This window comes from Indicator indicator, chromosome 5, assembly GCF_027791375.1.
Source record: "Indicator indicator isolate 239-I01 chromosome 5, UM_Iind_1.1, whole genome shotgun sequence".
In the NCBI taxonomy this organism is placed as follows: domain Eukaryota; kingdom Metazoa; phylum Chordata; class Aves; order Piciformes; family Indicatoridae; genus Indicator; species Indicator indicator.
In genome coordinates this window covers 1,701,134-1,714,422 of record NC_072014.1, presented here as the reverse complement: position 1 = coordinate 1,714,422, position 13,289 = coordinate 1,701,134, and the positions used below count along the sequence as shown (strand labels likewise).

The 13,289-nt window shown below is 45.6% G+C and overlaps 1 protein-coding gene across 1 annotated transcript in view; it reads left to right on the top strand.

The window, feature by feature from the left end:
* The window catches only part of ERBB4 (erb-b2 receptor tyrosine kinase 4), a 538,583-nt gene that overhangs the window by 286,965 nt on the left and 238,329 nt on the right, over positions 1-13,289 (top strand). The window contains exons 12-13 of the mRNA XM_054380880.1: positions 402-601; positions 11,499-11,631. Coding sequence (XP_054236855.1) covers positions 402-601; positions 11,499-11,631 — 333 coding nt within the window. The remainder of the gene's footprint in view (positions 1-401; positions 602-11,498; positions 11,632-13,289) is intronic.

Here is a 13,289-nt window from a genome sequence, read left to right as displayed (position 1 = left end):
CAATCTAGAAATATGGAATGCAATGAATATGGACAAAATAGCCAATAGTTACATGGATTTACAATTTAGAAACAACAAAGAGACCCCCCTGGACAAAACCAGGGGGCTACCAACAGCTTTCCCCTCTAGAGCCAAGAGCCCAGAAGGAGATAGAGTTAGTTTACACAACTAACTTTCTGTCAGTTATCAGAGACCAAAGGCATTATTTAGACCTTACCATTATTTTCCCTTTACATCCAATGGTGATTTATTTACATTCTATCACTTTCTACTCAAGATCTGTGGAAAATTTCCTAGGCATCTGCCTAAAACTACCACAGTGGGAAATTCCCAGCCAGCTCTAATATGTTCTGCCTTCTGGAGCTAATTCCTGTCCTCTCTTATGTTTGTTTTCATCGCAGTGGCCTTTCCTTGCTCATCCTAAAGCAGCAAGGCATCACCTCTCTGCAGTTTCAGTCCTTGAAGCAAATCAGTGCTGGCAACATCTACATAACAGACAACAGCAATCTGTGCTACTACCACACTGTGAACTGGAGCAGCCTCTTCAGCACACCCAGCCAGAAGACAGTGATCCATCGGAACAAAAAGGCAGAGAACTGCAGTAAGTACTGATGCTGCTCACTACAGGCCTTCATGGCTGCACCTGGCTCTCTTGGGGGGGGAAATGGTACAGCTCCTCAGAGGATATAGTGCAGTGCATGGGCCAGAAACTGGGCTGATGTCTCTTACAGCTCCAGGGACATCAGTGGAGTTGTGACCATATGCAGAATCTAAGGGTTTGGACCAGACTGCCTCTTAACAGATTTAGAAGCAAGTGAGCTGTTTAAGGAATAAATGAGAGGAGAGATCTGTACTGCCTTACCATGATGTGAACTTCCAGACTGAAGATCTGGTTTCACAAATAGGAATAAATGAAAGAGAGGAGAGAGCTATACTGCCATACCATGATGGGAACTTCCCAGATTGAAGATCTGGTTTCACAAATAGGAATAAATGAAAGAGAGGAGAGAGCTGTACTGCCTTACCATGATGTGAAATTCCCAAATTGAAGATCTGGTTTCACAAATAGGAATTCTGAAGGCTGTAAATGTAGACTGAATGCAGTGCTTGTGAGAGGCACTGATTTTACAGACTGGCAGACTACAGTCCTTTCCTTATGGAGTGAGGTTATCATATTTTGTTTCCCCTAGCCTGCTTCACTTTGAACTGCTGAGTTTCTCCTTCTGATAAAGAAGATAACTTTTAACTGGGCCTAACTTTCTTTCAGAAAAGTTGATGTGTCAGTACCTGGACTGAGATCATAGCACTAAAAAGCAAATGAGTGTAGGCAGTTCCAAGGCCCATCTTGACAGGGTGCTGGGCCACGTCATTTAAACTGTATTCTTACCCTGAAAGGTTAGAATAGAATAGAATAGAATAGAATAGAATAGAATAGAATAGAATAGAATAGAATAGAATAGAATAGAATAGAATAGAATAGAATAGAATAGAATCAAGAAGGTTGGAAGAGACCTCAAGGATCATCGAGTCCAACCTGTCACCCTACACCTCATGCCTATCTAAACCATGGCACCAAGTGCCACGTCCAATCCCCTCTTGAACACCTCCAGGGATGGTGACTCCACCACCTCCCTGGGCAGCCCATTCCAATGGCCAGCCACTCTCTCTGTGAAGAACTTTCTCCATGCCCTCCAGCCTAAACCTCCCCTGGCGCAGCTTGAGACTGTGTCCTCTTGTTCTGCTGCTGGTTGCCTGGGAGAAGAGACCAAACCCCTCCTGGCTACAACCTCCCTTCAGGTAGTTGTAGACAGCAATGAGGTCTCCCCTGAGCCTTCTCTTCTCCAGGCTAAACAATCCCAGCTCCCTCAGCCTCTCCTCATAGGGCTTGTGCTCAAGGCCTCTCACCAGCCTCGTTGCCCTTCTCTGGACATGCTCCAGCAATTCAACATCTTTCCTAAACTGAGGGGCCCAGAACTGGACACAGTACTCAAGGTGTGGCCTAACCAGTGCTGTGTACAGGGGTACAATGACCTCCCTGCTCCTGCTGGCCAAACTATGCCTGATGCAGGCCAGGATGCCATTGGCTCTCTTGGCCACCGAGGTCACTTCCAACCTGGTATTCTATGAATCTAAGAATCTATGAGTGTGATGCAGCAGATGAACCAGTTTGCTTATACAGAAGTCAAGGATCAGATGACATTAATACCATCAATACCACCATATTGTAGCAGCAATACAGTTGATGGCAAGCATCTGTTAGAGTGCTGGCAAGAGAGGAGGGTCAATAAATTGCTGTATGTGTAAGTGATACTTCAGGAGTTCGTGCTTTCACCAGCCAGATGGGTTTGCTTTGCGTATTTTTCAAGCTGTGGTCCTACTTTAACTTACCTTGTTAGTTCCTTTGGTTTTGTTTTTCCCTCCTATCCTTTTGAAGTACTCTTCTGCTGTGCTTTGAGAGTCTGTGGCTGTGCCCCTCACTGTTTGCAGCTGCTGTTCAGTTATTTTCTAATCTCCTCTGCCATGTTAGAGCTGCGTAAGGTGTGAAGTCCTGTTTGGTAGGTTCCTGCATGGTTTTGTTCTTCTGAGTTTCAGTGGTAGTAGTGTCACCATCATCATCATTATTAGGCTACATACAAGTTAAAAGAGTGAAAGTTAGAGAAATGCATCTTGCTCTTCATAGAATCATAGAATTGTCTCAGTTGGAAAAGTCCTGTAAGATCATCGAGTCCAACCATCAACATCAGACCACTGTGGTTATTAAACCATGTCCCAAAGTTCCATATCCACACATTTCTGGAACACCTCCAGGGATGGTGACTCCGTTGATGTAGATACTTGTGATTCTGCCTGAGGGTGTAGAGGGAAAGGGATGTTTCCTAACTTTCACTTCCAAACTGCAGCATACTTCAATGGAAATTATCTGTTAAATGGGACAGAAGGATGTGCTGAACAGGACTGGGCAGAAGCTTTTGTCTGTGTCTGTGTTTGCAGAAGATGCCCTCAGCATAGGCTGTGGAACTATGGATTACACCTTTACATTTGGTAGAACATCTTGTGGGAAGGCAATACAGAAGGTGGAGGAGAGATGGGTGTCTGCTGCTGCTTCTGTAGTGGGGAGGTGCAAGGGTGTCCGGTGTGTTGAACAGCTTTACACCCTGGTGTCCTTTACTACCATAACTCAACAAAGAGGTGACAGAGGCATGAGTGAATGAACCCAGCTGTCTGTCAGAGTAGCACAGTTCTTTGTCATCCAGAAGTGATGAGACATGTGATGGTAATGTCTCATGGGAATGAAGCATTGATCAAGAGTTCAAGAATAGTCCTGAATACTGAAATAAGTTAACCAGTTGCAGGACAAAGAAGGCTGCACAGTCTCTATTTTCAAAACACACAACTTTATCTTCTTCTGAATTAGTTCCAGCTGACCAACATCCATGAGCTTTGTGTCATTGTAATGGTTCTGTTCTCTTGGTTTTAATTTATTTTTTTTTTAGTCTCATGCCTTTTTCTTTGCTTTGAGTTCTTCTGAAGGTGAATATCATTTGAATATTGAATAATACAAACTTTGCAAGGGAAAAGCATGCATTTCTTGGCACCATCAACTCCTTTGAAACTTGGAGGAATGCTCCTGATTCCCTGTGATTAACTGGTATCTTCAGCCTTGCCAGCTAGTGCATTTGTGCATGGCTTGTACTTTGAGCCTGTTTTTCCTGCCCCCACACCAAAAGCCAGCTATGAAAAATGGTGAATTATTTGGAAAATAGACATGTTGCCAAGAAAGAGAATCACATCTGCCCAGGGATGGTGGTTTGCTTTCCCCTGCAGTGGGGTTCCAGTGTAATAGGATCAGATGGTGAGGAGGAACTTAGTTCTGTGCTAGCAGTCTAGTAACAAGTGTACTTTGTGTGCCATGATAAGACTCTGTCATGGATTGTCCAGAGACGTTGTGGCTGCCCCCTCCCTGGAGATGTTGAAGGGCAGGTTGGATGGGGCCTTGAGTAACCTGGGTTGGTTGAGAGGTGTCCCTGCCCATGGCAGGAGGTTGGGTTAGATGATCTCTGAGGTCTTTCCCAGCCTGAGCCATTATAGAATCATAGAATGACAGAATGGTCTGGGTTGGAAGGGACCTACAAAGGTCATCCAGTCCAATCTCCTCTGCAGTCAGCAGGGACATCCTCAACTAGATCAGGTTGTCCCGAACCCTGTCCAGCCTCTCCTTCAATATTTCCAGGGATGGGGCCTCAACCACCTCCCTGGGCAACCTGTTCCAGTATTCCACTGCCCTCATAGTAAAGAACTTGTTCCTCACATCCAAACTCAATCTGCTCTGCCCTAATTTGAAGCCGTTGTCCCTGGTCCTGTCCCTGCAGGCCTTCTTGTAGCCCCTTTCAGGTACTGGAAGGTTGCTATAAGGTTTCCCCCGAGCCTTTTCCAGGCTGAACACCCCCAGCTCCCTCAGCCTGTCCTTGTAGCAGAGGGTTGAGCATTTTCATGGCCTTGGATGGGGCATCTCTGCCCATGGCAGGGAGGTTGGATTAGATAATCTCCAAGGCCATTCTGTGATTCTCCAAAATTAGCTGGAGAGCATTTATCTAAAATGCAGTGCACGAAGCTCTCATTTCATGTGGACTTTAGTTGTCTACTACCATAAACTGTGATGTTAAACACTGTGCATAAACCTTACTTTGTGAGGAGCATTATTAATGCAGAGTGAATGCCTGGAGAATGTGCCTCGGCAGTTAGGTTTTACTGTTGCTCCCTGCTGAAGTGTGGAATCTGCCTCCTTCACCCAGCAAGGCTTTTTTACACACAAGTCAGAGGTGCCCTGTGTCAAATATGAGCAGGCACAAAAGAAATGCACAACAAAAAAAAAAAAAAAAACCCTTTTAGCCAAAGTTATTGAAATAATTCCTTTTGTCTTTAGTGACAACTGTGGCATGCAGTGAGACCTTGCGAGGCAAAGGTTGCTACCAATGTGATTGTTATGAGTTATGAAAATTTAGCCACCAATTAACAAGTCTAATAAATTACTACATTCATTATCAGTTCTGATACAAAGCTAATTGAAGCCTTCCTTCCTTCCTGCCTTCCTTCCTGCCTCCCTTCCTTCCTTCCTTCCTTCCTTCCTTCCTTCCTTCCTTCCTTCCTTCCTTCCTTCCTTCCTTCCTTCCTTCCTTCCTTCCTCCTTCCTTCCTTCCTTCCTTCCTTCCTTCCTTCCTTCCTTCCTTCCTTCCTTCCTTCCTTCCTTCCTTCCTTCCTTCCTTCCTTCCTTCCTTCCTTCCCTCCCTCCCTCCTCCCTCCCTCCTCCCTCCTCCCTCCTCCCTTCCTTCCTTCCTTCCTTCCTTCCTTCCTTCCTTCCTTCCTTCCTTCCTTCCTTCCTTCCTTCCTTCCTTCCTTCCTTCCTTCCTTCCTTCCTTCCTTCCTTCCTTCCTTTCTTCCTTCCTTCCTTCCTGCCTTCCACCCAGGGCTGGGTGATACTCTGGAGCCTCAGAACATGCCCAGCCCGTGGAAACGCCAAGTGATGTCTGTAAGATGGAACATTTCCTTAGCCACCTAGAGAGCTGAAGGAGGAGAAGACAGACAAGTGGAACTGGTGTTTAGAAGCTGACAAACAATCATTTCTTGCCCAGATTCATATACAAAACCAAGTCTGTGATGTAGAAATAAGCAGAAGCAAATAGTGGTTTGTTTGGTTTTTGTTTGGTTGGGTTTTTTTCCCCTACTGCTTTCTTCATAGAGTACAGGCACTGTGCTGGCTGGTTTCAATGGGGGAATGATTTTCTTTACTGGAAATCCCTCTTTTTCTCTGCATGATAAGTACATGCAGTGTATATTCTGAGCTATCTTGTAGTGGTGTTACTTGCTATTTGAAGGGATAGTTTAGTGCTGTACTAAACATAATACATAGGTATAAATATAAGTAAGTATAAATATAATATAAATATATCCAGCATAATATATCCTGTGTAATAATATAATATATCCTGTGCAATATAGGGTATATCTTATATGATATACACTATATCCTGTGTGTAGGATGCAGAGAGGCTGTTTGCAAAGGCCTGCATGTACAGGACCAAGGGCAATGGCTTCACACTAGAGCAGAGCAGATTTAGATTGAATGTGAGGAACAGCATGAGGGTGGTGGAAGACTGGAAGAGCTTGCCCAGGGAGGTGGCTGAGGCCCCATGCCTGGAGATATTGAAGGTGAGGCTGGACAGGGCTGTGGGCAACCTGATCTATTTGAGGATGTCCCTGCTGACTGCAGAGGGGGTTGGACTGGATGAGCTTTGGAGGTCCCTTTCAACTGAGACCTTTCTATGAGTCTATTATTCTGTGGTTCTGTGATTCTATGTCCCTGCTGACTGCACGGAGGTTGGACTACGTGACCTTTAAAGGTCTCTTCCAACTCAAACTGTTCTATGATAAATAATATCTAATATCTATATAATACTGGTGTGTGTCTGTAAATAAATTCTGGCTTCAGAGTAGTCTAACAGCTGAGAAAAATGAAAAGAAAGGAAACCAGTAGTAATAAAAGCACAATTTCAGGTTACCAAAAGGGGAAGAAGCAGTTAGAAACTGTCTTTCAGGGATGAGAGTGTATAAAACAAAATCAGAAGGATTATTAATACTCTTAAGACACAAAGCAGTTGTCAAAGCAAGGAGAGTATTTTATTGCATGACAAGTCTCACAGTGATTCATTGACTAGAAAATAAAACTATTCATATGAAAGGATTGCTTGATTAGAACTATTAGAGTTTATGGGTTTGGGTTTCTTCCTTTTCTTCTTGTTGTTTTGGTTTTGGCTTGGGTTAGGTTGGGGTTTTTGTTGTTTTGGTTTTGTTTGGTTGGTTGGGCATTTTGTTTGTATGTTTGATAAATTGTCATTATTTATTTGTCATTATCATTAAATTATCATTATTTATATATTTCTTGATCCAGTTTAACTGTCCATCCCAGGTGTCTCTGTGGCAGACAATGTCCCTGTGGCAAAGCTCCTAGTTTCTGTGGTCAGTGTCAGTCACACATCACCATGAGAGGAGGCTGAGGGTGAACTTCATGGCTCTCTCCAGCTCCCTGAAAGGAGGTTGTGGAGAGGTTGGTGCTGCTTTCTTCTCACAGCTCATTAGCCTCAAGCTGCAGCAGGGCAGGGTCAGACTGGACAGGAGGAAGAATTTTTTCCCATCAAGAGTGGTCAGGCCTTGGAATGTGCTGGGCAGGGAGGTGGTGGAGTCCCCAAGCCTGGCTGTGTTTGGTGGTTTGGCTGTGGTGCTTGGGGCTGTGGTTTAGGGGTGAGCCTTGTAGAGTAGGGTTCTGGGGTGGACTTGGTGATCCTGAGGGACTTTTCCAACCTGAATGGTTCTGTGATTCTGCGATGAGAATGGATGGGATTAAGGGACATTGGCAGACCAGACATGAAGTGCTGGATCTCCTCTGGGGGAACCCTCAAGTGTGCTCTAAATCCTAAGGCATAATTGGGGGTCCCCTGTAAGGACCCCCAGCTGTCTCACCTGGGATGTTTGCTGGGTGTTCCTGTAGGCAATGAATCTGAAAGAGGCCTTTGCTGCCAGGTCAGCACTTCCTGAGCTGTACTGCATAAAGCCAGCATTAGACTGAGATGTACAAGCAATATCTGAATGTAGATGAGAAAGGACCCTGTGGGCTACACCTGGAGCATTTGTTACTGCAAAGCCTCTGCCTAGTTCCTTTGATTGCTAGGAGGTTCAGTCAGTGGCAGCATAGTGGAGCTGCTGGTGTCTGGTAGCTCTAACAAAAATGTTGCTACACTTGGGGTTGGGACAACAGTGAAAAGCAGACATTTTTGTCTCTGCTCATACAGCCTTTGTGTGGTGTGGTTCTTTTGACTGCCAGCATAAAACAGAGTTCAGGGAAGAGGCTGAGGGAGACCTCATTGCTCTTTCCAGCTCCCTGAAGCCCGGAGAAGTTGGAGCCCGGAGGGGACAGCCTCTGCTCCTTGGTGGCAAGGGACGGGAGCAGAGAAAATGGTTTCAAGCTGCAGCAGGAGAAGTTCAAGCTGGATGCTAGGAAATATTTCTTGGCAGAGGGAGCTCTCAGACATTGGAATGGGCAGTGCTGGAGTCACCATCCCTGGAGGTGTCCAAGCAGCCTTGGAGCTGGTGCTTAGGGACATGCCCCTGCAGTTGAGGGTTTGTCTGGATGAGCTTGGAGGTCTCTTCCAAGGGATGTTTGCTGTGATTCTGTTTCAGCACCTGACTGCAGCATTCCAGCCTTGATAGTGCAGACAAAACCATCAGGTATCCTGCAGTGAAAACAGAGTTGCTTGGTTTGTTGGTTGGCTGTTTTTTATTATTCTTCCAGTCCCCTTGCTGTGCAGCCATACTGGGATGTGCAGTTGCTGGTGTTGATATGTATGCACTGTGGTGTTTGTTCCCAACTGGACATCTCCTGTACTGCAGCATTGGAGGGGGTGGTAGAATTCTACCCGTGCGCATACTTTTAATTATTATTTGACACTTCCCTGAAATGGTTTCTTGTGGTTTAAAAAACAAACAGGTGTTTATATATATAGTTTCCATCTCTGCTCCTTCAGTTCTTGCTTGTTTGTAATCTACCCAGTCTAGTCTGTAATCCATTTGCATAAAGCTTTTCATTGTGCAGGAGTGAATTGAGATTAAGAGATCTACCCTTTCACATGCCAGGTTGTGGCTGATGCTGTGCAGCTGGACTTTCTTCAGGTGCTGGAGAGATAACTTGTGCTTCCTTTTGCTCTGTGCTCCTTTTCTGCATCTGTCACAGTCCTGTAGATACTATGGAAAGAAAGATCTACATCAAATTTTGGTATTTTTGAGCTAGTCTCTAACTCAGATACTATTTGTGAATAGGAATTTCTAGAGACTTCTGAATATAAGATAAATAATGGAGGGACTGGATATGGAATAATAACCACAGATAAGATAATATAATGGATATTGGTGTATTGAGAACCTTATGTCTTGCAGCAGAGTTGGTTTGGGCTCTCTTGGCTGCTGGATCTTGTTGCTTTGCTTTTGGAATTCAGGCTGTGCTATCTTCCTTCTGACCTTGGGCCTTTGCTATTTGGTTTCTGTAAGAGGTACAAGTGGAAGGGCGAGGCTGAGCTTTCCTTGGGGCCTGCTGTCCCTAAGGAGGGGGGGTGGGAGCGAGGAGGGGACCAGGGGAACTTGTGTGAGCTGTCAAACTGTGTGTATAAATGTAACTACATTTTGTACAGGTTTATTGCCTTTTATGCTGTTATATATTTAGTTTCTTTTCTTTTGTAAATACAATTCCATTTTCACTTCCAAATTCTGCATGTGATGGATTTGCTCTCTGGGGGCAGATTTACTGAAGGAGAAATGGTTGGGGGGGATCTAATTCAACCCATAACACCAATAAAAATACAGAATGAATGGTGCTGTGGAAGCCACCCTTCCCCCTTGCCCTGTTTTCACTGTGTATTTTATGGGGGTTTGGGGGCTGTGATATCAAGGCTGGTTATTCAGGTGCTTTTTCAATAAACAATTTACAAATCGCCATTAATGGTGACTTCCCTTCAACTCTTTCTCCACCAACCATGAATTTGATTTCTGAGAGTCCTCACTTCAGATATGCTGATTTATATTTTAGCTCACTAGCCCTTCTCTGGATTTGGACCACTGGTTTTTCAAATCATTTAAATTTCTATCATGTGCCATGCCCTTCAAATCTGCAGCTTGCTCTGTATCTTCTGTGAAGAAAACTCTGCATTCTGAACTCTATAGGGTCCCTGTCTCTTTGAATGCCCATGAGGGACTTGGAAGAAACCAGGTACAATACTTTCATGTATTGTGGTGGTGAATGGTGCCACATCCAGCTGGCAGCCAGTCACTGGTGGTGTCCCCCAGGGATCAGTGCTGGGCCCCATCTTGTTCAATACCTTTACTGATGATCTGGATGAGGGGATGGAGTCCATCATCAGGAAGTTTGCAGAGGACACCAAGTTAGGAGCAGGAGTTGATCTGTTGGAGGGCAGGAGGGCCCTGCAGAGGGACCTGGACAGGCTGGATGGGTGGGCAGAGGCCACTGGGATGAGATTTAACAAGGCTAAGTGCAGGGTTCTACACTTTGGCCACAACAACCCCAAGCAGTGCTACAGGCTGGGGACAGAGTGGCTGGAGAGCAGCCAGGCAGAGAGGGACCTGGGGGTGCTGGTCAATAGTAGGCTGAACATGAGCCAGCAGTGTGCCCAGGTGGCCAGGAGAGCCAATGGCATCCTGGCCTGGATCAGGAATAGTGTGGCCAGCAGGACAAGGGAGGTTATTCTTCCCTGTACTCAGCACTGGTCACACCTTGAGTGCTGTGTCCAGTCCTGGGCTCCTCAATTCAAGAGAGATGTTGAGGTACTGGAACGTGTCCAGAGAAGGGCAACAAAGCTGGGGAGGAGTCTGGAGCACAGCCCTGTGGGGAGAGGTTGAGGGAGCTGGGGGTGTTTAGCCTGGAGAAGAGGAGGCTCAGGGCAGACCTCATTGCTCTCCTCAACTCCCTGAAGGGAGATTGTAGCCAGGTAGGGGTTGGGCTCTTCTCTCAAGCAACCAGCACCAGAACAAGAGGACACAGTTTCAAGCTGCACCAGGAGAGGTCTAGGCTGGATGTTAGGAGGAAGTTCTTCCCAGAGAGAGAGACTGGCCATTGGGATGTGCTGCCCACGGATGGGGTGGGGTCAGTGTCCCTGGAGATGTTCAAGAGAAGCCTGGATGAGGCACTTTAGTGCCATGGTCTGGTTGATTGGATGGGGCTGGGTGGTAGGTTGGACTGGATGAGCTTGGAGGTCTCTTCCAACCTGGTTGTTTCTGTGATTCTATAATTCATGCTGCTTTACCTTCTCCTTGTCATTCCTGACTTTACAGATGTTTATCATGGTTTTTCTCATCCAAATCTAAGGCTACTTCTCTGTTTATTATGCAATAAGGACAGAATTGGAGGAATGGCCTCAAGCTGTGCCAGGGGAGGTTTAGGCTGGACATTAGGAAACATTTTTTCACAGACAGGGTTGTGAGGCACTGGAACAGCTGCCCAGGGAGGTGGTTGAGTTGCCATCCCTGAAGGTGCTTAGATCTAGTGCTTGGGGACATGGTGTGGTGACAGACTTGGTGCAGTGGGTGAAATGGCTGTGCTGGATCAGCTCGGAGCTCCTGTCTAGCCTGGATGACTCTGTGTGATTCTATGATTCTCTTCTCTAGTTTTGATCATCCTTTCAGCACTCTCTTGGATCTTTTCCTCTCTTTTTCATAGCCTTTCTGAAAGGATAGTCTGGTTGGTGTGTGGCATTCAAGCTGAAGGTGCACAGTGTGTTCCTGTAGCTGGCTGAGGATAATTTTTGGCTTCTCCTCAGTTCTGTTTCTAGAAAATCTGGAGGTTCACTTTCCTAGGTGTGGTGGAATGCTGAATGAAATCTTTTCCTCTGAGATCCAGAGGGCTGTGTAAATTAATGGCAGTGTGCTCTGTCTCTCTGCAGCTGCTGATGGAATGGTGTGTAATGAGTTATGCTCAAGTGATGGCTGCTGGGGGCCAGGACCTGACCAGTGTCTCTCCTGCAAGCGCTTCATCAGGGGAAGGACCTGCATAGACTCTTGTAACCTGTATGATGGGTAAGACGTTTTCCTTGCACTTCCCCCTGGAGCTGCTGATTATCTTGTTCAGGACATCAATGAGGAAGTTGTTTGGGGTTTACATTAATCATTAAGTGTCTGGCTCCATTGCCAATATTACTGATACTGAGTGAAAGATATTTTGGGATAAGTTCTAAGGATTTCCACATTCTTCTATATACATACTTGTAGAAAAGGCTTTACCTCGTACTCTGCTAACTAAAACTTCCACGCAGCATCAAAAGTTGATTGCACCTTTTGTATTGTTGATGATGCTGAACAAGCCCTACTTGACTACTTGACATCATTGGTGCAAAATCATGGCAAACAGGAGAGGTGCCTGTGGATTGGAGCAAAGCCAATGTCACTCCAGTCATCAAAAAGGGCAAGAAAGAGGTTCCAGGAAACTATAGATAAGTGCAGAATCCTGCACCTGGGAAGGAAGAAGAAACTGCAGCAGTACAGGCTGGGAAGTGGTCTGCTGGAGAGCAGCCCTGTAGAGAAGGACCTGGGAGTGCTGGTGGACAGCAAGTTCTGCATGGCAGATGTATTTGGCTCCTCTCTTCGTGCTCAACAGATTCATGTCCCAATTCAGGGAATGCTCAGCTCACTTGCAGCAGTCCAGTGAGCTTCTCCTCACCTGTATTATTGTAAGGGAACCTCTGACTGTAGAGGAATGATGTAAACAAACCAGGGAGGCACCCAGCTTGCCCCTGGCTATTACTGGAGGCCACTCACATGAGTGTGCAGCACATCTTTGAGTGGTTAATGCAAATATTTCACCTGGTTCATGCAGTGAGGTGGGATTCATCTGCAAGGCCTAGATGTGTCCAGTCTGAACTAGTTACACAGAGTTTGTCCGTGGTTAGTTGGAGCTAATAAGTGATCTGTTCAGAGGTTAATTCATCTCAGCCTAGATGAGAGTGGTAAAAATTGTGTTGAGAGTGTGCTGGAAGGTTTTTGTGAGGGGGAGCTGGCAGCCAAAATGAGACAACTGATGTTTGAAGGAAGAGCTACTACTTTTATTCCCCCTTATAAGTGGTTAATAAATAATAATTTAAGATGTTTTTAAAACCCCACATTAGTGATAATTTCTTGTGTGTTCATCAAATAAATGAGCAAAAAGACTTGTTTGGAGATTTTTTAGATTGAGACCTCAGTCTGTAATGATTGTTGATGAAGAAGTTGCAGGGCTTTTGGAGAGAGGTATTAAAACCAGAGCTCCTGGAAGTGTGACTCAACCAGAGCAGCACTGTAAGAAATGCTTTTGCTAATCTTTTCCTACCTGAGGGTGATCTCTCACATGCAAGAAGTGGCTTCCTGAATCTGAGCCATACATGACAATGGCATGGATAAAAAAGGTCTTTATTTCTTACAGAAGAGGGGACAAAGCCACTATGGTTTTATACTAGAAGCAAGATGTCTTCTACTTGACTTGCATAATCCTAGAAGGGCTTAGGCTGGAAGAGAACCTTAGAGATCATCTAACCCAACCTCCTGCCATGGGCAGGGACACCTCTCAACCAGCCCAGGTTACTCAAGGCCCCATCCAACAGCTGCCCTTCAACATCTCCAGGGAGAGGGCAGCCACAACCTCTCTGGACAATCCATGCCAGAGCCTTGCCACACTTGCAGTGAAAACTTTCTCCTTAAGATCC